General features: G+C 43.0%; 1 protein-coding gene across 3 annotated transcripts; it reads left to right on the forward strand.

Moving 5' to 3' along the window:
* Positions 1–35: 35 nt before the first annotated feature.
* On the forward strand, positions 36–24,346 carry LOC311264284 (uncharacterized protein). Of its 3 annotated transcripts, none has more exons than XM_084365025.1 (14): positions 36–317; positions 13,377–13,450; positions 14,060–14,145; positions 14,348–14,387; positions 14,474–14,554; positions 14,926–15,033; positions 15,128–15,237; positions 16,623–16,671; positions 18,542–18,662; positions 19,133–19,227; positions 19,448–19,513; positions 19,731–19,830; positions 20,270–20,422; positions 20,540–24,346. In XM_084365025.1, exons 2-14 carry the CDS (start codon positions 13,385–13,387, stop codon positions 21,952–21,954), a joined length of 2,490 nt encoding a protein of 829 aa, XP_084221151.1. In that variant the 5' UTR covers positions 36–317; positions 13,377–13,384; the 3' UTR covers positions 21,955–24,346. The 3 variants fall into 3 exon arrangements, with proteins under 3 accessions (XP_084221151.1, XP_084221153.1, XP_084221152.1); XM_084365027.1 differs by lacking the exon at positions 36–317 and adding an exon at positions 430–664; XM_084365026.1 differs by lacking the exon at positions 36–317 and adding an exon at positions 671–761.
* Positions 24,347–24,374: the final 28 nt, after the last annotated feature.

Here is a 24,374-nt window from a genome sequence, read left to right on the forward strand (position 1 = left end):
GCGGCACTGTCACTGGTGAGCCGCCTGGCAGAGCAGCTGCAGCAGCAGCCAGCTCGCGGCATGTGGAGCTGGGCTGTCGGTCGAGGGGAGGAAGGGGGGCGGTGAGCGAGTCCGTTTGACCAGCATCGATTTCAGCGAAGCTCGTCGACAGTCGGGGACGAGCCTTCAGTGCGGTGACAGCTCCCCTGGACAGCGAGGGAGAGAATGAGAATAGTGGATTTAGTCTCTACTTGTAGGTACAGAGCAGACGAAGAAGAAGAAGAAGAAGAAGACGAAGAAGAAGAAGAAGAAGAAGGGGGGGAAAGTCGTTTGAAAAGGTGAGCAGCGACGACGACTGAGCGTTTAGCGTGTGTCCTACACTGTTTACTCCTCACTCACTTTACAGTTGTGAGCTCTGGAGACACGACAGTGCGGGTGGCCATCTCTTTATCAGCTCCCTTTGTGCTTTTTGTTTTATTTTTACAACTTGACCTAATCCGCCACGAGCCACCAAAGGAAGCTAAAGGTCCGCTGAATGTAACGGCTACTCGCGCGTGTTGGTCTGTGGGGTAACATCACTGCTGTGCTCGTGATTTATACAAATGAAGATTTGCGCTGGCTCTTCCTCTGGGAACACACTCGACTTCTTGTAAGAGACAGACGAGCCCTTCCTGCGGTGAGGACAGTGAGTGAGCGCTTGTCTTCGGGGGGTTTTTGATTTTTGCATCACTCTTCACGGGCTTTCCAGCAGTTAAAGAGCACGTTAACCTCCGGCTAGGATGGTGAGATGTGTACAGTATGTTTTTTCTGGTGTGTTTCCTGTCTGGGTGAGAGATGATTGAAGACGATTCTCAATCTGTTTCAGTCTTGACATCTAGTTCCGCATTTAAATCAATGTATACATAGCAGTCAAAATCAGGAACTATACTTCTGATCCACATAATGCGATGTTAGTTACTTCTTGATGGACACACAGCATGATTTTTACCCTTCACATCCCCACTACACAGACCACAGATGCTCCAGCATCCAGAAGTAGGCCAGTTGCTGGTCTGTATGTCATGTCATGCCATGCGTGGTCCCCTTTGGAAGGTTAACTGGGCGTCTCACTGGTTCATACATGGAGTGGGGGGAGGTTGCAGACAGTCTGAGTGAAAGATCTCCAGCTGGATTTAGCCCTCATCCTCTGCCAGATGTCTGGTGGTCATTGTTTTACTCTCATTTGTCCCCTCCTCATTGTGTTTTTTTTTGTGTGTATGTAGCAGATGTGCATGCTGCTAGTGGCGAGTGCACATATCCTTACATTTTTGAATATGCATTGTCATTAATTGACCCACATTATGTGTGACGGCATGTGAAGGGAGCTGTAGGAGACATAATGTGTTTGCTCATGCATGTTTGCAGTTCTGTGCTCATGGATGCACATGATCTAATCGTAGTTCGAGCTTACAGTCCACAGAGGCCGTCTTAGAAGCTTCTTATGGCAATGAGTTATTTGTTTTTTCTTACCTGTGCATGCACACGTCCACAAACTTATGTAGCAATCTCTAGACATGGAGCATTTTGTATTTTTTGTTGTTGCTGTGTTCGGCCTTTAGTGTGTGTGACACAGTGCATGTGGTTTTGATGAGGAGTCCCACACCGGAAAGGCGATAGCACTGATGCTATACTTTTGTGTGACAAGTAGCATGTGAGAATCTGATATCAAACCAGGAAACTTGTCACATGGTAAAAAAAAAAAAGAGTTACGAGATCAAAACCCAATGAGTTGACTTATCGTCAGATTTGCCGTGATACACATTACAACTAGGGTAGTTAAAAAATGGTGGTCTGATGTGTAGGATTTTCCTAACATAACATTCCTTTCATAACATGTATATTTTCTTAATGGAAAACACTTAACTTTGAATGGGTGCTTATACAACTTGTATTTGTCGAAGGCTTTCAGGCACTTGAACGTGCTCATGAACAATGATCTGACTGCCCTCTCTGATGCCAGCAGGATGTGAGCCACGTGTGAGGCAGAGCATGTGAGCCCTTATTTTGTTTTTATGCCCGTGAATGGGCCTCAGTCTGCAGCATTAGCCCCCTTTTTTTTTTTTTTTTTTGGTCTTTCAGAGTTGATGATTCATGTCTTTTTCATTTTTTTCCCTACTGTATCACCACTCACTTTGAGGCATCAAGACATTGATTGCTCTACTTAGGAAAGACACTCTCTCAATGCAGAAAAACACGATTTTTAATGCCATTAATAGCTTTATCGTCACTAAATCTCAAGGCCTCACTCTCACCAAATTCATGGTTCTCTCATAACTCATCAATCTGCATTGTATTCTGTTGTGATAATATTATTTCAGTGAAGAGGCATCAATAGCCTTTTTGTAACGCTGAATGGCGGCTTTATGATAGATGTCAAAGGCCAACAAACGCACCACTGTCACAAAACGCACTAGATAGTGAAGCTTTTTGCCCAACACAAAGACGACAGAGAGGCTTTAGCCCTGCAATGTGACTCACGAAATGTCTTTTCAGAGTTTCAGTGTTGTCTTTTCAGATGTCATGGAATTTACCCTTCATGTACATACCTCTTCTTATTTTGGTCAGGGTCACAAGGTCCCTATAGCCTGTGTCAGCACACACTATAGGTATTATGCACAGGCACTCTCTGGACATGTTCTCAGTCTGTTCTAGGACTACGGTCAGACTCATGGTCACACCTACATGCTATTTCAAGTTTCCAGTGCAACAAACCTGCATGTGGTGTGGACTGTGGGAGGAAACTATCGCAGACGCAACATGTAAACATGTGGATCTGAACACATGACTAATACTTAGTTATTGACACTGCCACAATGATGATAGTCACTATTAGTACATTTTCTAGGATATTAATACACCAAATTTCTTCATAACTCTTGACTATTATGAAATATATATGACATAACAGTCATAATTTGGTTTTAGGTTACAACTAGAATAGGTTTACATGTTTTAGTGCTCAAAAAACATCAGTTTTCTCATACTGTCCCACTTGACAGTATGAAAAAACTGATGTTGTGCACTGTTTGTTTCCCCTCCATCTGAAACGCTCTGTTTTGACTCCTGTCTCAGTAAGGCCCCATCTCACCTCCCTAATACCCAGTCCACTCTGATTGGTCAGCTCACACACGCCTGAGCCAACACAGATGAAGCAGCTGTGCTTAATCAATTTTTATGTGCCGCACTAGCAGCTAGGCATAAATTATGCAAATGTGTGACATGGTGACATAGTGTGATGTCACAAAGTCCCGAAATTAAAGGCGAGACTATTGACGAGGCGTTTTAGGAGCATTGTTTTCTGTGGGAGAGAGGAGCTTTTGTTGATGTGGACTTTGACCTTTTTAACGATCTTTTACATCAATCGATCAATATTGGTAATCAATGAATCATAATTTAACAATGGTTAGAGCTTTTCAAAGTAATTGATATCTGCCTTTCCCTTGTTAATATAATTGCATTTGAATATCTTTGAGTTTAAACTGTTGGTCTGACAAAACAAGCTATTGTTGGGGTGCGAAATTGTGATTTTGTTTTTAAATTTCACACCTAAATATCAATTAAACAATCGATACAATGAGAGTAGTTGATAATGAAAATAATCATCGGTTGCCGGCAGCCCTACATGCCACACAGAGTGATAATTATACTGCGCCATCATGTGTTGGTCCATAACATTCAAGCTCTGCCAGAAACCAGTGTGAAACTTGCCTGAGCTGAGTTTGTCTATAAATTAGCCAAACCTAATCCCCACACTCTGTCGTTAGTGAAATTTAGGTCACACTTGTGTTGAGATTGTGGATTGTCACTTAGGCTAAAAATAGCTACACCGCTGAGGAGATGAGTGATGGCTCTCTGGGATAATAGCCCAAATAGTTGTTTGTCTTTTGGCATTTGTATAAAGGCTAAATTGGGCGATCTTGGAATTTCCCCTCTATGATTGTCTCTAGCTTGTGTCTTTTTTAGATGCCATCTTAGATTTGTTTTTGCTCTGAATACTTAACCTCTCTCTGTTGTTGAGCACAATGAAATTACAGTTTCCATCCAGTGTAAAGCTGCTTCCCTCCTATGTACCATAATCCTCTGTTTCTGTGCTTATTGACGTTCGAACATGAAAACTATGATAACTTAATCGCCAGTGCTGTGTGCATCATTGAAGCATAGCATAATTTCTCCTCAGCTTTTGACTTTAGACCAGCGGATTTTGGTCCTAGTTGAGCCTTACCCATTGGGTAACATGTTCTCTAAGTGTTGACCTTTTAAAATTATTTAATCAGTTTGCATGTAAAAACCAATGCTGTGCTGTGGTGCGGTTAGGCATTGGGGAAATAAGTCAACTCTTGCATACATCGCAATTCTGTCTTGATGCAGCAAAGTCAGTAATCAAAAGTGTAAAACCTAATTTTAGACATTATGATCTCCAGTAACAATTTTGCAAGATATTCAGTTTACTGTCATGGAGGAAAAAGAAACCCGAAAACATTTATATTTAAGATGCTGGAATCAGAGAACTTTGACCTCAAATCAAATGATTGTTTATAGTTTAATTGTAATTAATTTAATAGTTGACAACTAACCAGTTAATGGTTGCAGTGGTAGTTGTTGTGAGTTAATGATCACCAGGCCTGATCTTGGCTCAGTGAAGGAGGTCTGTATTGCAGAAAGATCTGTGGAGTTTTTCCAGTGGATATTGAAAATGGTTAGATAACCGATGGACTTTAAAAATAACATGACAGTTAGTGCGTGGTTGCAAAATCCTCCCTAAACGCTGTGTATTTCCCCTGTGCATTTTTAAATCCTGCATTATTGATTGCTCAACTTCATATTCTAATGTGAGTTTACAAAGCTTTTATGATGTAATAGTTCTCGTTCTTTAAAGTGAAACTCTCGCCAAAAAGCAACCGAGGCTTTATTTATGATTGGGTATGAGTCAAACCTTCACGTACAAGCACACTCATGACCAAAGAGGCACTTTTAAGATTTACCGTAGTTTCGTTTTGGGGCAAGCTCATTTTGAACGGGAGTACATAGGGCATACCACGACGGCATCAAAATGTCTATTTTTAGACCACTAAGAAGGCTCCACACATCATGAAACTTTACTGGTAGCATCACCAGGGTCTCTACTCATGACACGAGCAGTAAGAACATTGTTTGTGTACACAAAGTGTGTGAAAAAGACGGTTTTGAACTACTTACGCTTAGCTACTGGGACTCCGGCGCGCCGCCGCCATTCCAGGCAAAAAGTGTCGATCTCCGAGTGCGGCCATCATGACGGAGAGTAACGGTGGGACGCTCTGTAATATGTGGCTCCCTTGTCAACATGGACGTCAGTGTTGCTTTTGACTAACGACAGAACAACGAATTATCCGCGAATTCATCTGGAAATAAGCCCGAGGAGCGTCCCACCGTTACTCTCCGTCATGATGGCCGCACTCGGAGATCGACACTTTTTGCCTGGAATGGCGGCGGCGCGCCGGAGTCCCAGTAGCTAAGCGTAAGTAATTCAAAACCGTCTTTTTCACACACTTTGTGTACACAAACAATGTTCTTACTGCTCGTGTCATGAGTAGAGACCCTGGTGATGCTACCAGTAAAGTTTCATGATGTGTGGAGCCTTCTTAGTGGTCTAAAAATAGACATTTTGATGCCGTCGTGGTATGCCCTATGTACTCCCGTTCAAAATGAGCTTGCCCCAAAACGAAACTACGGTAAATCTTAAAAGTGCCTCTTTGGTCATGAGTGTGCTTGTACGTGAAGGTTTGACTCATACCCAATCATAAATAAAGCCTCGGTTGCTTTTTGGCGAGAGTTTCACTTTAACCTCCAGATGAGAGCTTTCCACTTCAGCTTCACTGCTAGCATTAGGACGCCATCCTTACTAGGAAGAAGATCCATTTATGAGAATGTGGCTTTCTCAGCGGGATCCTGTGGTTTTGTGTTTATGAATACTGTTCCCTTGACATTCCTGTCCTCCTCATACCACCCCTTGAAAAAAGTGCTGCCACTCTGGGAAACAAGGCCTCTCTGGCTGGCCTGCTGCTGCAGCTTCTGAAACTTTCTGTGGTTATTGTTATATTTAGACACCCCCCCTCCCCCCAGGTAACAGGGTGAGACAGCAGCAAAGGACCAGAGCTTGTTCCCAGGCTGGGTCAGACGCAGGGTGAGGTGATAGAGAGCCCCTTTCCTCAGACTCCAGCTTGTTATTTCCTATGTTAAGATGGGGAAAAGGTCAGGTAATTTGAGATGGTCAGTGCTGTTGGTGAATCTGCATTCTGTGTGCTCAGCTTTGGGGGAAAAAAAAAAAAAAAAAAAGGTTAAGTTAGAGTGACAGTGGTGATACAGAGTGGAGCAGGACAGAAAAGCCCCTTGGGGACAACAAGCTATTCTGAGCCATGTGCTTTTCCCCAGTCCCTGTGCTCTGGATGTTTCGCCCGTGGGTCACACAGTCTCTGTGTCGCTGCTATTTTCTATGCATAAACACAAACACTGCAGCCGTACAAAAGAATTGGAGGGAGACGGAGGAAAGAGAGGCTCAGACAGAAAGAAAGACAAGTAATCTGTTGTTGAGGAGACTTTGTGGCTGGCCGTCAAGGCTGCCCAGCAGTATTCTCTCATTGGCCTAATTTGGTATCATTCGCCTCGCTGTTCTAAGTTGATTTCCTAGGTTATGTGGTCTCAGTGGTCGTCTAAGTTAGCCCACTGTTTGTCATGCTTTGCTGTGAGTCAATAGCCACTATGTTCAGGTCCTGAGAGGAACCACTGGGGAAAGGGTAAACAATTGGCCATTGTCCATGCACCATCACACCTGCAAAACACATGTTTGGGAGCATGAGGCTTTTGCATTTTTACATTTGCGTCCTTGTTGTTTCTCTGGAAGGTGACTGTACTGAAGTATCTTAGGGCTGCAACCAACAAACATTTTCACTCAGCAGTCCAAAACCCAAAGACTCTTCATTTACAATCATAAACGACAAAGAAAAGCAGCAAATCCTCACATTTAAGAAGCTGCAGCCTGCAAATGTTTGACCTCTTTGCATGAAATGACAGAAACCAGTAACCGATGATCAAAATTGTTGGCAACTAATTTCTTGCAAATCGATTAATCAGCTAATTGTAGCTCTAGTATATCCTTGTACATGATTGGTCATCAGTACAGTGTGATTTTTATACCATTGTGTACTATGAATTTACACTGAATCACTGTCTGCCTTACACTAGCGCCTTAAACCTACTGTTATCCAGTCTGAGCAGCTTTAATGTATCTCTGAAGTTTCATCTGGACGCCATACCTTCCTTCATAGAAAGAGACGACTGTTGAACATCTCATACCAGCCTGCTTTGATTTCCTCTGGGGCGACTCTGTGATATTCTTGGTCGCTGAGGGGGCTTCTTTTGTAAACCACGACTTTGTTTTCAACTGCCAAACCAGCGTTGTGTTGAGAGGAAATTAACAAAAGATCTATTTAGAGTTGAACTGCAGTCTGTTGTAAGAATATGTGATCTGGGAACAGGGACTACTTTATCATCAACACTGAAGCTTCCTCACCTTCTTTACAGTGACCAAGAAATCTGTTTCTCAAGGAAAAGATTTCAGATGAATTTCTCACAGCTACCTTGCCGCTCTTGAAATGGACAACCTCTGAGAATGATCTAATTTCCTTCTCTCTTTTTTCTGCTTCTTTTGGTCTCATGCATGCTTACATGCAGATGCTATGTGTCTGACACCCATTAAAAACTGGAGCTCTGAAGCCATCTGGGACTTCAGACGTCTTCATGTGGAAATTAGAGCCATGTGGTCGCTTGTTAGCCTCCTTCCTTTTCTGTCCTGGAATGATACGCTCGTTCTCCACAATCACCACGAGCCTACAACGTTTAGCATAATGTCAACACTTAGGGATAATGACATAGAGTACATTACGAGACATCCTTTGAAGTACATTACTGTGAATTGTATTAGTATCGACTGCAGTAATTACTGAAATGATGACCTTTTACTTGTTCACATAACATGGATCTCCTTGTCAAACGATCACAACAAAACCACAACAGTTGCTAAAGTAGTTAATTAAATTTTCGTTATGATATCTTTCAGAGGTGTCACACACCATAACACTGTGCAGTCACATTCAGCAGCACACATGTCATGGGATGTACACTGGAGACAGGCAGGAAGAGATTCAACCACACCAGTGACAGACATGTGATAAGGTTTTCCCCTGGTTGGTTGATCCATTTATGAATCATCAAAATAAAATGGTATTTTGTGTCTTTGGTAAGTGGTGGGTGGTAAATTCAAACCCAAGGGTAAGGTAATCTAAATATGCGCAGGACAGATGATGGTTCGTAATACATGTCAATAATAAATGACACAGATGGATGATAGGAGAGGCACGGTATGGGAGTATGCTCTGTGAGGTTAACCAGGTTAAATGAGCACATGGCCCAGACTTGTCTGATCTCAGAGCCTGAGAGCATCTTTTGGCTGACCACACAGCACTGACTAATCATTCGGCACTAAAGAGAATGAAGCATCTGTCACATTTTCCTCTGTCACGCAATCCACAGAAATTTGGGGAGGGGGTACCAGCTATGAAAATTTTGATCAGAAAATTTTATAGAATCTGTCAATGCAACATCTGTCAGGATGAAGCAGCACCTACACAGTAACTTCAGCTGTTTGTGTCTTAGCTCTGTTGATTTAAGATATCCACACCCTGATGTAGTTTCACTGGAAGGTTTCAGTTCAGGATGTTTGCCTACTGATGCACAGATACTGTACATACACACCCCGTATCAGTCCAGTGTAGCTCACTGCACTCAGTTTCCAGGCCCCTACAGCAAGATGACAACTGCCAAACTCCTTCTAATCTCAAGCTTTCCTTCTGACTTTGCTCTGACTGCATAATCTCCTGCCTTAAATCTGACTGCTACTCAGATTAGGATTGATTGTATGCCAAAAGAGAGATGATTTTGGATCAGGGAAAAGTAGAAGTGTATGAAGGAGGACTTGTGGTTTGTCAACTCGGTTAATATGGTAAGAAAGTTAATATAAATATGTATATTAAATGCCAGCAAAACAATCTCATTTAAATTTAATGTCATCAGTTTACATTTTTTGGGTAGACAGCTTTAATTGAGTTTTAGTTCTTATTTTTTCTATTTTAATTAGAAAAGGGCTAAGCTGGTATATAAAGCTCTGAGACAGAAATCAGTGAATCATGGCTTCAATGGCAGAATCATGTTTACAGTGGAAGTATGACTTGTCATAACAAAGTCTGCCTCATTAATTTCGGATTATTTATGACTTATTCCATGACGCCTCAGGATATGTCTGTCATACCTGAGCTGAACACAGCCGGAGAGACATAACAGTTAAAGGACGTTTTGACTGTCTAACCGTGTCATGAGCATGATGTGATTCAGTGTGCTTTGCAAGCTCTTTGTGGTTACAACATTGCACAGAACTTATATACGCAAGCCAGTTTTAGCTCTATGTCATAACAGGAAATGATGTCACCCAGGCCCCAGGCTCAAAGTCTTGTACCCTGCAAACAACCAGGTTATCACAATTCAGCTTCACAGGAATTTTTTTCCTCACTGCATATTCAGTGTCTTTTGCTGTCTGTAAATCTGCTCCACCTACCGCTACTTTGCATATCCTCACCTACCAGTTTCTCACGACCTCTACCTCACTCTGCCCACTGTAAAATATATGAATACCGGTCATTGTGTTTCCACAGTTCACTCCCAGCTCCTTCAGGTGTTGTGCCACTCTCTAACCTTGTCTGTCGCTTACTCACTTTTTACCACCAGCTTCCATCTGTTTGACACCCTGATCCCCACCACAACTAACCAACCACTTTTTCTAATCACTGGTTGAAGAGAGCTGTTCCAAGTAAATGTCTTTGAACCAACAGCAACATGTCATGTTTTTGACGTAGTCAGAAGGGCGTCTGTGGGTGACTAACAACCAAAATACTGGCAGTGTTAATGTGAGCCGACCACCTTGTGGCATTACTCATGTCTTTCCTGCTGACTACAAACACCAAGTCTGGATAATTTGAGGCTTTGTCAGTAGAAGGGTTTTCCTTGGTCGGAGAGCTGTTGTCAGTTCTCATTGAACCTGTTGTTGAAGGAGTGGCGGTTTCCTTTTCTTCCTGACCCACAACACAATACTATCAGCGGCCTGGAGACTCAACACAGGAAGTAAGCAGCAGGGACCTAAAGATGAAGCATAACAGACCTTTTACACCAATGTACCCAGTAGACAGTGATTTTAAAAAACAGCTCACACTCCCCCACATGCCGCTTGAATGAAAAACATCTAATTCCAGGACAGTCAGACCGACTTCAAGGCCGCTCCTGTGTATGAACATGTTTTACTTAGACTATTTCTTACAGCTCTTGCGCAACATGTGTGGCCAGATCTTGTCTTGGCTTTTTGTTATTCATATATGATACAGGAACTGCAACCAGAAAAAGAAAATGAGAGGTTATTTCATGATTATCTTTAGTATAAGCACAGACCTTTTTATTGGTTTTACTTTACTTTTACATTAGTCTCAGGGTTTACGTTACATCCCACTAATTTGCCTTTATAAGCATTGTATAAACATGTAATAATTGGTTTATCACACTAATGTAGTTATAAGCAGATGTGTATTAATGTGCGGTGTTTGGTTTATGAATACATGTTTAATGTTTTAAGTATATTTCACTACATTGTGATGTGATTATCTGTTGATACATCACCTTCTACTTCTCCTTCCTCAGAAGGAGTTACGGTTTTAGATGATGACATTTAAAAAGTACTTTTATCTGCCCACAGTCACATGTTACTGTGCTATAAAACATACAGATTACTACCAATCTGAGCTTTACGTACATTTCTCTTTAAGCCTTTACGCCGCACCCTTTTAAATGTAGCCTGCTTTTAAAGTGTTATTGCAGGATTTTTTTTCGCTGATCATATGACACATAGGAGGCAAGGTTAGAGCTGTGTTAGTGGTACCACCCCGCAGACAGCTTACTCAGCTGTCCTGAAAAATAAGCTGATGCCTCGAAAAACCTGAAATAGTTTGACCTGAGATGGACGAGAACAGGGAAAATGTGAAAGGGAAAAGGAAGAGATCAGCAGAGTCCATTTGTTCAGTGGTCTGGTTTCACTGACCACCTGTTGGAAGAGAGACTCAGCTGTTGTTTTGATGGAGAAGACTGGATGCTGGTGATTTGGACGTTGGGTATATGTGGTTAATTTTAACATCCTTAGTATTAAGTTTGATTTGTAGGTGAGGAGGAATGGGTTTGACTCCTGTCTGATTTCTTCTTTTTGTCAGAAGGTCTTCTTTCAACTTATAGTTTTTCATCCTAAGTGGATAACTAGGATAACTGGATAAGTTTAACTCAATGTGGAGCTGAATGAAGTAGCCTTCGACTTTCTCTGTCAGTGTGCCCACTGCTCTGGCATCAAGGTGTAAGTAATGTCAGGGAAACGTCACATGGGTTCGGGAGAAACTTGGCCTAGTCAGCACATGGCACGAGGGTCTCTAGGGAAAAGTTAAAGGGCCTTTTGTGCGAGGTAGCAGGTGCTTTCACACCTGTTGCTGCGAGGCATGCCAGACATACATGTCGCCTGAGGGCTCAGCTGGCTCTACATGCTGTCAAGTGTCAGTTAAGATATTCCTCAGTGCACGGCATTTATTGCAATAGGCTCGACTAGAGATCATGTTGTTTTAAATGCTGTAGCTCAGCCCACAAACCTAAACCAGTTAGAGCTCTGTCTATTCAAAGACTTTCATTTTAATTTTCTTTGTGTGGCCATCTGTCCCATTACAGCATTTAAGGGCACGGCACAACAAAGGCCAAGCTGTCAAAACTTGTTTCTGAAAGTAAATACCAGGTAGTGGCAGGTCCTTAACCCTGACGCTTTAACGCCTACAATACTTTCAAAGGGTGTGGCGACAGGCCCGGATTTAGTATCTGTTTCTATTTACCTCCTATCATCCACTGTGCCAGCTAGGCATAACTGGCATATTCTTCATATCCAAACGTCACGCTGAGATGCCGACCTGGCAAACGAGTGGTGAGGCTGTTCTCTCTCGGGCGATTATTCAGCCCTGACAACTGCTTCACAGCTGAGCCCATTGCCAAAACACATCAGCTCAAGAAGGGAGGCTTAGAGGGGCAGACCTGGGTCAGGAGCAGCAGAGTTCTGGCCCAGTTATCTTTCCTCATGGGCTCAGGCCCGTCCGTCACTTTCTTGCTTCGCTTGCACCAATGCGGCAGATTGATACATACATGTACACACACACACACACACACACACACACACACACACACACACACACTCACACACACACAATAGAGAGTCCCATGACCGTCACTCTGTGTCACACTTCATACATGTCATTCATGACCTACTGGCCTACTCTACTCAACGCTGTCTTAAACATAAGTAAACAGGATGTGATTATAAATTTGCTCATGCTTTAAAATTAATTCAGTTGAAAACAATACAAAGACCGTATATTAAATGTTTTACCTCATCAACTTGAATTATTTTTGAGCGGTCCAACTTTTTTGCAGTCTGGGTTGTGCTCTCACTGATCAGAACCTGATCTGTCTAGGTCTAGAGGCTCAACGGAAGATTATCGGGGTGCTTTACACAATATTTATGCCCTCCAAAATCATGGAGGGAAAGCTTCCTTGGAATCGTTTCGCTGCACAGATTATTTGGTATTTTGAGAGGTTAAGAGGTCCAGTCTAACGGTTCTGATCCTCTCACAGTCTGACCTGAGCTGCTCTTATCAGACAACTGAATTGGATGGATTGATAAATATGAATTTGGAAGGTGAGGAGCAGATGGATATTTTTTTAAACAGCCCGTAATATTTATTCATATCTTAAATATATAAATTATATATTTATCATTTTAAAAATCATCTTTTCTCAATTGTTTTGTCATTTGTTGTGACGCAAGGCAGGTATCCTTTTACAGGAGATGGCTGTATACAGTACCCAGTAACACACAGTACACCCTGGAATGTTTTGACTTTTATTTCTTAAAATAACCGAGTAACTTCCACTGTAATATTAATCATAACTTCACATAGAGTACGTGTGAACTCTAATGGAGCTGAGTGTTTTGTACGCTGAAGCTCTGGACACAGTTACAGGAAGTTGCTAACGGCCTTGTGGTTTGCGTCTTCACACTATGGCTCCTTATAGCCTCCAGCATGCTTCATGCAAAGATTGTAGACCCACAGTATGGTACACACAGCATCAGAATACATTTGTTCACATGTGGTTTATGCCAGTTCTGATGATTAGTATTAACATTTTTGTCTGCTTCCTTCCAGATTTGGACATGAAGAAGGACATAGAGGCATTGATAGCAGAGGAACGCGCTGAGATCATCACTAAATATGACAAGGTAACTGTGTGCACCATCACCTACTGAACCTGACAATACTTCGGATCATGATGGGAGCCATGAATACGGCATTAAGATTTTGTAGCTTAAAAATCAAGAGACTGTCATGATTCAGCTGGAGGAACCTAGACATCGGAGCCTTTCCCTGCACTGACCAGCTTTCAGCCCCTGCTTGGTGTGCTACAGATCACTAAATGTTAACCTAAGATGTGAAATTATGAGCCTTTGAAACATAATATGTCTGCCAAGAAAGGCCGTCAAGGTGTATCTAACACATCTGCACCGGGGAGTTGATGGTCTGTCTTGTATAGAGAGGCCCTGAGTGGTGCCTGCAATCAGTGTGTGAACTCTGAATAGATTTGTGCTCAACAGCCAGTGAACGTGGGATTACAAGGAAGGATCAATTAATGACACAGCCGCTGAGTGCTGCACGTGGAGTTCCCAATCTCAGGTTCAAACACTTTCAAGTGAGCCATTAGGAACAGAAGAACGAGAGAACAACATGTGAAAGGGAGGAAAAAAGCATAGGAAATTTCGGTGTGTCATTTTAACACCTTATTTTGCATACAGTATTTTCTTATAGGGTGTTGTGGTGTGTGTGTGTTTCAGGGCAGGCAGGAGGGTGTCAGCATTGACCCGTGGGAGGATGCCGACTACAGCATCTATAAGGTCACCGACCGCTTCGGCTTCCTGCAGTAAGTTACCCGACTTAAAGCTCTGACAGCTTCCTTGTAGTGAATTCTAGGTGACTTTTTAATCTTCCTCTTCTTCCTTTTCCTCTTTCTTCTTTATTGCATTGATTGCTGATGTCTTATATTAGTGCTAGACATATTAGATAATCCTCTCAGTGTGCGTTATTCAATAACATGTTGTGTGTTTCTTCATTTTCTGCTTCAGTGAGGAGGAACTGCCAACACCCAGTGCGCTTGAAGAGAAGGTATGAACTTGTAGTGATTTCAGATTTGACCTTGCATGTCATGTATTTCCCCAGAGGACTTACACGTATGTTCTTCCCCTTCTCAGCAAAAGCAGCAGGAGATAGAGCGGGTGGAGAAATGGCTGAAGATGGTGAAGAACTGGGACAAGTACAAGAACAGTGAAAAGGTGTGTAACTCAGTAGGGAAGTGCTCCGACACAACAGCATGCTGTCTCGATTTAGCCATCGCTTCCCTTTTTCTCTACTCAACTATGTGATATATTATTTCCTCCTTTGTTAATAATGTGTTTTCCATTCCCCTTTTAACCACAGTTTGTTTCCTTATCCCTCCCATCTCTCCCGTCTAGACAGTTATAGCAAGAACTTAAGTGCATGCGATGAGTCCTTGTCTTTCAAGAGAGTCAACAAGGCCACATCCTATAAAGCAGCATTTATACATGACCCTCTGCTTCTTCCCCCTCTGGTTGAAGACTGTCTCTTTATGTTTAGAGGGTCCCTATTCATGTCTGATCATATGTCTCCGTCACACTTGTTTCAGTTGGTGAAGCGTGTCTATAAAGGCATCCCTCTGCAGCTGAGAGGCCAGGCCTGGGCCCTGCTTCTGGACATAGAGAAAGTCAAACAAGATAACAAGGGAAAATATGAGGTAGGAATTCCTCAAACATGTGGAGATTGTGAAAGGGTCGATTCTGACAGTCCCCTAGTGTTTCTAACACATCTGTCTTTTTTCTGTTCTCCAGAAAATGAAGCAGCAGGCTCGTAGCTTCTCCACGGAGATCAAACAGATAGACTTGGACGTCAACAGAACCTTCAGGAACCACATCATGTTCATGGACCGCTTTGGAGTCAAGTGAGTTTTCAGTGGAAAACTTTACCATCTACAAATATTACTCATGCAGTGTGATGACTCCTCCTTCCTTCCTTTAAGCTCTCGCATTAAAAACTTTGAGTAATGTGTACCTGTTCTGCATGTTTATCAAAGTAAACACACTGGTGATGTATCATGAATACTCTTCTGACCCTGAGCCTGTAAAATAAATCACACAGTTTAAGTAGCTTCCATAACAAATGCCTTCAACCACTTTTCTGTCATACGGATGTCTCCAAAGTTCTTGTTTTTGTTTTCTTTGTCACCTCACACACTTAGGTATGCCCTTGCTAAATCCTTTACAGGGTGTGACCTCTCACTTAAACCTTAAGGCAGCCCCACACTCACTCACAAACACAGACACATACACACACACACACACACACACACACACACAACCAAAACGGTGGTTTCCTCCCCCTGTGTTTTATTAGCCTTCCTGTCAGTGCACAAAGCCCCACAGGAAATGGCATTCATACAGAAATGTGCACCGACATCAAGTGTACATCCGAGACGACACATCGGTACAATGCTTATACATAACGAAACACACGACAGAGATGAAACATAGCGCTTCAGAACATGATAGTGGGACAGAGTTTAAAATCTGAAAGCCGCCGGTTCATCCTTGTCTAAAACTCTCCGAGAGAGTGACTGAGTGCTCGCCTCTTGCTCTTTGTATCGCACTTCCCCCCTTCAATTCAAAGCCACTGAGTCCAAACAGACCAAAACACCGTTCCATCCTGCTCGGCTGCCCACTCCTTCCCTGCAAGTCAACAGCTGTCCCAGTCACACCGCAGCACTGACAGCTATTTAGAGTTCCTTTCCTGTCTCTGTCACTGTCTATAAGACGTGTATTTACTATAGAGGCCTGGAGGGGAGACATCCTCTCTAGTCTGCGTTGTATTTGTTAATGCCCCGGCTGCGCTCGCATACACATTTCCACACAGACGCACACAATAGCTGCCTTCACTGTCTGAAACTGTTGAGACTCCAGATGTAATCAGCCATGCAGCGCACAGGCCTGCGGTCATAGAAACTGGATAAAAGCTGCATGCTTTGGAAGAAATGATGTGATAAAAATGTCGGATCTTTTAGGTTTTACCTTATTGACTATCCACACACACACACACTCCCAGGATGACATGATGCAGCCAGGGTTTGTCAGCCTCCCCCAGAAATATGTGCTGCTGTTATGAGTCTGTCTGCTGATTGATGGACTTAATTTAAGGATGAGATGGTGGGGTAATCATTTCTCATGTGGTCTTGGGGGATTTTCATTTAATAAACTCTGTCTCAGGTTGCTTGGTTGTTGCTAAGGAACCACATCCTTGTTTTAACCGGCGGTTTCTCTGTTCCCTCTCTAGGCAGCAGGCACTGTTTCACGTACTAGCGGCGTACTCCGTCTACAACACGGTGAGTTTGTTTGTGTGTGAGTATAGATGTATGAGTTACATAATGTGGAGGAGTCTTGTGCAGAACATCAGTGGCGCAACAGCTGCAAGTCCTTTGAGTGCGTTCGGTTGCACGCAGCAAAGAACAGGCCGAGCACTTTAAACCCGTCCGGCCTCAGCGTTGTTTAGAGCCTTGGGTGAGATCTTTTATTTATGAGTGTGGCTCTGACTGAATGCACAGCAGCACATTGTAACAGTCAGACCACCAGTGAACCCACATTATAGTCAACGCTCACACCATTTGAAGAAGTTCCTCTCTGACGCTTTGGGTTGATTATCGGACAAGGAAACAGTCCACCTCAAGTACGTGTTTCATTTCTCATCACAGCCAAGCCAAGCAGCTCCATCCTTTTATTTTAATCAACAACATTAAATTGTAATTAGTTTTTTCTTGATTATAATGTGTTTGAAATGCAGTTGTGGATGCTGATGTCACACATGATGATGGCTGGGTGCCTTTAAGTTCCTCTGTAGCTTCTCCACCATTAGCCAGAGTTTGTCGGGTGAAACAACCAAGTAGAAATTAATGCAGCTCAATATGCATGTAGATTGGTCAGTATATATTAAAGGATAAGTTCATCCAAATAAAAAAATTTGGCCTTTGCTTCACTCTCTCGCCCATTTCCTGGCATCTGTAAGCTTTTCTATCAAAATAATAATACAAAAATGGTTTGCGCTCATTCTTTTATGTGCGTTCTTCATCGCGGGACAGATCAGTGACTTTTCACAGATTACCACTACGTGACCCAGAAAGACTACAGCTGTGGCTAATCACGCTTCGTCTGGATCTCAGCTCCTCCGTGCAGGCCATGTGTGTGATGAACACTTTTCACAAAAGGATTACCACGATGCATGGCAGAAGAACAGAAAAACAGCAGCGCATATATGTGAATTTGAGCTTGAGCACTTCAAACCAGGGGGCGCTTTTAGCTTAGTGGCTACGTTGTTTGGGGTCTCTGGGCAGACGAGCTATATGGAGCCAGGTTAAGTGGATATTGACTGAATTTTCATTTTTGGATGAACTGTTCCTTTAATTCTTTATCCCTACCGTCTGCTTGGGACAAAAATATCACCATCCAAAGACTCGGTAGTACAGTACATTACATCCTGCCACACGCAAACATGGTCCAAGTCTGTTTTTCTGATTGGGCTCGGAGGTGTTGGAGCCAGAGGAAATGGGCATGTGCTGTTCCCTTTTTCCTTTTTCCCCTCTCCTCACACACTGCTCAGTAGAAACTGGGTCAGTAGGAGAGAGTGAGAGAGAGAGCAAAGAGGGGGGAGTACTGTGTTTGTCCTCTTGCCTATGTGATGGTAGAGAAGAATGTGGAGAATGTGTGTTTTAACCTCCAGTGTAACCCTGATTATATTTACTGTATTTCCTTGAAAGGATACTGTGGAGTGTCCCATTTCTGGCCGTGCCATCAATCGGCCTTAATATGGACAAATACCAAGTGTCTGTCAGGTTTTGTGTATTCGTGCTTGCCAAGGGCGATGTGTTAAGTGTAAATCGTTGAATCATCGTGGAGTCACATTGGAGTTAATTCAAGTAAAAGACATGACATTACTGAGAATCTATGTTGGGCTACAGTAAATATTTGAACAACCTTTGGTTAAAGTGTTTATAATAACGTAGCTGAGTGTACAGACGGTCTGCAGCTCCTCGTGTGCAGTGTAACCGCACATATCCACAGTCTGCCTCCAGACCACATCAGACATTCAGGTGCTCTCTCCCCTCCCTCCTTCTGTGTGTGTTCTCTATTAAATTATGAATAATTCCTCTCATTTGCCCATTCTGTTTAATTGAACCTGTCTCTTCGCATGTGTTCCCCCAGGAGGTGAGCTACTGCCAGGGGATGAGTCAAATCGCTGCCATTTTGCTCATGTACCTGAACGAGGAAGATGCCTTCTGGGCTCTGTCCCAGCTTCTCACCAACAGCAAGCATGCCATGCACGGTGAGAGACGGAGGACAGAAATGAAGACGGACCTGATTAATGTTTAAACATCTCAAATACCACAGATTGAAATGTTATATACAAATATGTGAGAGTCATCAAACTGTAACTCAATCCGCCCTTGATGACTCAGACTTGTGAATCTACATGAATCTGTCAATGTGCATAAGATGTGTACAGTACAACTTTCAGTTGAATTGAATTAAACTCTTTATACACATTCGTTAATATTATTGCTACAATCTTGGCCCCACAGGGACGATCTAAAGAATTTGATAAAACTTAAAACCAAAGCTTAATTTTAGTGAAAACAAAGTCTCTACATTTTTCCAAATGATGGAAGGACATCACAGATTTTGTCATGTTTTCTCAGTGTCCTTTCATCAGGTCCTTTTCATTTGTAAATATTATGTCTCTACCATTACCACAGACCCTTCATGGCCTTCTGATTTATTTTTTCACCGGTCTAGGGTTCTTCATCCCGGGATTTCCCAAGCTGCAGCGTTTCCAGGCCCACCATGAGCTCATCCTCTCCAAAATGCTGCCAAAGCTGAAGAAACACCTGGTAAATTAAAGTACATATTTGCAGCTAAAGCTGTCTGTCCATGAAAAAGATACAGTGCTAATTAATTGCTTGGAAAGGCTGCAGTTGATTTTATTCGGGTCATTTCTCATTATTTGAACAGTCAGAACTGTTTTGGAAAGTGAGATTGATTATTAAGAACAAATTATGAAGAGGAGTGACCTCCCGTAGAGACTATTTCTCATTCATTCTCGCCCCACAGGACAAGGAGCAGATGACAACGGGGATTTACACCACCAAATGGTTTCTGCAGTGCTTCATCGACAGGGTGAGTATTTGGATTTCCTAAAGAACATGACCTGCAACGAAGCTCCTTCTCCAGATGTTCCCTGTTTATACTATATTTACTCCCAGACGTATGCTGCATTCAAATTCAGCCGTTAATCAGTACATCACAGTGTATTCTGTTGTACATCGAACCACATGAAATGCTTTTATTATTATTTAATCAGACTGACTCTGCTGCTCCTTGTCTTACATAACAGACCCCGTTCACCCTCACCCTGCGTTTATGGGACATCTACATACTGGAGGGAGAGAAGACGCTAAACTCCATGGCTTATACAACCTTCAAGATACACAAGAGTGAGTATGAGGCTGACAGCATCTTCCCCATTGCTGAGCTGAATGTGTCAAACCATCTTCACCCAGCCAGGGTTGCTGTTGCTTTACCAGTGAGCGTTGCTGTGTGGATTACACGGCACGCTGCTTCTCGCTCGGCTGCCTCCTAACTGGATGGCTTACATAATGCAAGTGGCCGGTTGCTGTGGAGAAGAATCGAAAGCTGACTTTTCATTGGACGCTTGCGGCAGCATTGCCTCAGCAGATTGGTTGAATTCTTGCTAAACAACTTTTTTGACGAGCTCGTTCTGTACTTTGCGTTTTTAAGCATCAGAGTACTGTCTTTCACAATATAAGTGCTGTTCACGGCTCGCCACATCACAGGGGTTACCTGATGCGTGAGCTCGTACGCTATGAGTTAACTTGCCTCTGTTTTGTGTCTGTTTTGCGTTTGTCCAATCAGAGCGCCTGCAGAAGCTCCAGTTAGAGGACCTCAGGGAGTTCCTCCAGGAGCAGCTGGCTGTTTCTTTTTTCCTGCCTGATGATGTGGTGGTTGAACAGTTACAGGCTGCTATGTCTGAGCTTCGCAGTAAAAAGCTGGACCAACCTCCTCCAGGTGCAGATGTGTTCTTTTATTTTTCTAAGCTGCATTCAGCCATTCCTCTGATACATCCTAAAGTATATTTTGTTTTCCTTCGTTGATGTATCCCCTATCCTCCATTTCCTTTTTTAGCTAAGTCAGAGGAGCTGCCAAAGAAACCTCTGGGTCAAGAGAGACCAGTTCTCCTTCTGCCTCTGCAGCCGGAGTCTCCTCTGGAGGTTAAAATAAACCTGCAGCCACAAAGCCAACCCAGTACAGAGGAGCAGCAAACAGATGGCATCACCCAACATCGGACCCCTTCTCCTGCAGAGCCTCAGGACTCGAGAACACCTCCTTTGCCTTCACCTGACCCAGTTGTCGTCCACACACAAGGAACACCTTCTTCTTTAAGGCCTTGTAGGGCACCTCCATTACCTCCAAAAGCAGGCAAAATCTGTGCCGAGGACATGTTGGACAGAGATGCGAAGGAATCGATTCCAGTTAGCCAGACTGAAGATGGGAGGAACCAACAGGAGAGCCAGCCTGGACACCCAGAAACCCAGGAAAATCCTGTGGATTGGCCTCCACCTTATGAGCCCTCTGTGGATGCTCTTACTCTGCAGACTGAGGAGGAGATCATGGACCTTCCAGAGCTGCCACCTCCACCTTTCTTTTTATCTGAGGAGAACAACCAAAGGCCTTTGGATAGCGGATCACCCTGCCTGGGGACCCACCCGGAGACCCGGCGTCGCTCTCCTTCCCCCCACGCAGCCTCCCAGTCCCAAAACCAAAACCTCCCAAAACCAGTCCCTCCAATGAAGCCATCTCCAAAATCATGCCTAAAGCCCCCCACGTCTCTGGACTTCACACAGAAAAACCCTTCCCCTCCCCGTGCTTTCACCACATCCTCCTCCTCCTCTCCGAAACTTCCTCCCCCGAAGCCAACCAAGTTCCCAGTGTCTCTCTACGTCCCGGTGTCCGCGGGAGACCGTAGGCCCTCCAACACCTCCCAGTATGACAACCTCTCTGAGGCTGACGAAGAAGACCGCTATCTGGAGAGGCTCCTGGCCACCACGCCTGAAGAAATTTTCAGCATTCACGGCGAACCTCAACATACCACGGGCAGAGACTATGACCCTGCTCTCTACCCTGTGCCCCCACCTCCTGTGTTCATCCCTCCTTCACCTTCTCCTGTTCCTCCCTCACTGTGCGCTCTCCCCAGTTTGCCTCAAGAGCCAGACTATGAAGGAGAGGACAGCTGGGTGAAGGACTCCATCATCCCCCCTCCTCCAGCTAGTTTTGCTGACAGACTCAGTCCCTACCCATGCAGTACTGCCAGCTGTTCCGACACACACAGAGCCACCTCACCTGGTTACTCTAAGCCTTTCTCTAGGGGCCCCAGGGACCATTCTGCTTTCCCAGCACCACTATTGTACACCGGGTCTCCCCCAGGCCACTCCAGGCCCTCAGGACAGGTGGCAGTGGGAGTGCCCTTGGTCCGGTCCAGCCCAGACTTTTGCAGGATGCCTCCAAGTGGACAGCAACTTCCTAAATCAGTGACATTTTGAAGTTTCCAAGCACCATTCAAGTGTCACAGATTAATGCCAACATGAATCAGAATCTCTGTTAATGCTTGATTCGTTTTCTTAGCCACGGAAGAGGTGAAAGGCCAGTAGCTATTCAGTGTGTCAGGTTTTATGTGTGTGGGTGTGTGTGTGTGTGTGGGTGAGAAAGGACTTTTTTCATTGATATGTACAGATTCCTGATACTTGCACCTTTTTCGCAAGGGCAGTTAACTTTTCTAAGTGTTAAATTTGTATTTAAAACTGCTGTCTGAGTTACTGTTGGCTGCACAAAAACATGCCTGCTCTCATTGGTGCTTCAGACCAGATTTGGTTTTCAATTTGATGGTAAGGAAAGATTTTACACTGAAATAAGGTGATTTAATACCAGCTGCATGTTTGCGTCATCAATAGTTCGTTCCAACAAAGTGTCTTAACCTGATCGCAGTGCACTGAGGGCAGCGACTCTAACACAAGGGCTTTTGTGGCTGCAGAGTAAGCTCATCTTTTGCTGAGGCACCCAAAGCCTATACATTCATGTACTGTGAGCCGGCTCACACATCTCACCTACAGAGGAATGAAACCGCCAAAATCAAAAATAAATACAAAAATTACTTAATATGCCATTAGATGCACCAAAAATCATATTAAAAATAAATGCAGGGACATTTAACATTTCTGTTTTCATTTGCTCCTGTATTTATGTGCCCTTGTGTTAATTACCCTATTTATTTACTTTCCCATTTCATTTTCCATTTATTCATTAGTGTATTTCATTCATTTTATTTATGTTTTTGGTTATGACAGTTTGAATGACATTAGCATGATGAAGGAATGTAACATTAAAATACATAAATACATTAATAAATGGAGGCAAAATGCAAAGGGAGTCCAAGTCCAATTAACCATAGACCATAAATCAATCCTTTTAAAAATGAACACATTAAAGAAAAAATAAGGGAATTAATAATGAAATACAAAAGGAGAATAAAACTATTATTATTACTATTATTTTTGGTGCATATAATGAGATATTAATGTATCTATTGACGTCTCTATTATTTATTTTTGAATTTGGCAGTCTCAGCCCTTCATACTAACAGTGTCAAACTGTAAAGAGAAACTGTTGCGATAACACCGTTTGTTTACTGTAACTTTACTTGACAACGGACCACTAAACCAGGTCGCACCAAAGCAGCTCGCATGCAAACTTTTTAAAAGAATCGCCAAAGTCGTCACCACCAGCAACACAGATGACACGGTGCAATACGTCAACGGTGTAAATACTGAAGCTGGTTTCATTCCCTTGAAGCTCAGCGAGGTCTTTTTTTCCTCCCATGCAGGCAGCAGTTCGTACTCTGTGGGTATTTCGCTGCTTTTTTTTAATGTTGTAAATTGATGCTGTTGATATCAAAGGAATGGGTTCAGTGTTAAATCTGTTTGTCTGACACTTGATTTCACAGCAATAATGTACTGTTTCATGTATATATACATGCATGCATCAAGGTGGAAGCATGAGACTTAACAGAGGGATTAATGAATGCAACATATTGTCAGCACTGAGTTACAGTTTAAAAAAAACCTTGTCACAATATTTATGAAGAGGTGCTCCATCTGGTGGTCAGACGAGTCACAGCCTGACAGGAAGCAGGCTTTTGGGAAGACTAGTTTAACTAGTAAAACAAATCCATAAATTCTACCTGTTACTCCAATTTTATGAATGTGCACAGACTTGTTTCTACATTCAGGCATGTCTAATGATAAAGTAAGCTAATGGAGACATTGTATTACACTGTTCTGTGCTGTTGACAGACTGGGGACTTAGCTAAAGCTAAATTCATTCACATGCACAGCCATGTTTCAGAGCCATTGACAGTGACTGTAGTTTCAGAGAAAAGTTCTTAAGGAATGGAAGTTGAGCCATAATATACTGTACAAGGACCTAATAGTCAAACATGTTTATATTGTTGTTACATCCAGTTATATTGTATTGTCATATACTACGTCTAAACAACAGTTTTGTTCCATGCACTGACCTTTGTCATTACCAAGAGGTTTCGCAGATCTTTTAAGTATTCAGCCGTTTTCTAAATGGAGTTCAAGGTTACTTCTAAAAACTATTTTTCATTTTAAGGAGTGATGTTAACAGATGTTTTACAGTTTGTTCATGAACTTTGGTCTCGCTGCTGCGGTTCATTTCCAAGAACTCAGATCTTGGCCCGTACGCAAGTCTGTTTGGCTTGCCGGAGTATCTTTGGTCATGTGAACTGACCACTTATTGTACATCACCGGTCCTTTTGTGGATCTGGTTGACATCAGTGATGCTGGGGCTCAGACCAAAGCTTGTGTACATTTATGCAAACTACTTATTTGAGTTTTATAAAGAGACAAACCTTTAGTTGTCTGGTGTCTTCTCTTTCCCACAG

This window comes from Pagrus pagrus, assembly GCF_965226575.1.
Source record: "Pagrus pagrus genome assembly, chromosome: 10".
NCBI classification, from domain to species: Eukaryota; Metazoa; Chordata; class Actinopteri; order Spariformes; family Sparidae; genus Pagrus; species Pagrus pagrus.

Bases quoted from the DNA above. Each gene is read 5' to 3' on its own strand.
- LOC311264284 (XM_084365025.1), top strand. From the start codon at position 13,385: ATGAAGAAGGACATAGAGGCATTGATAGCAGAGGAACGCGCTGAGATC. The intron at 14,555-14,925 runs GTGTGTAACTCA...CACTTGTTTCAG, and splicing joins AGTACAAGAACAGTGAAAAG to TTGGTGAAGCGTGTCTATAA. The intron at 16,672-18,541 runs GTGAGTTTGTTT...GTGTTCCCCCAG, and splicing joins CGTACTCCGTCTACAACACG to GAGGTGAGCTACTGCCAGGG.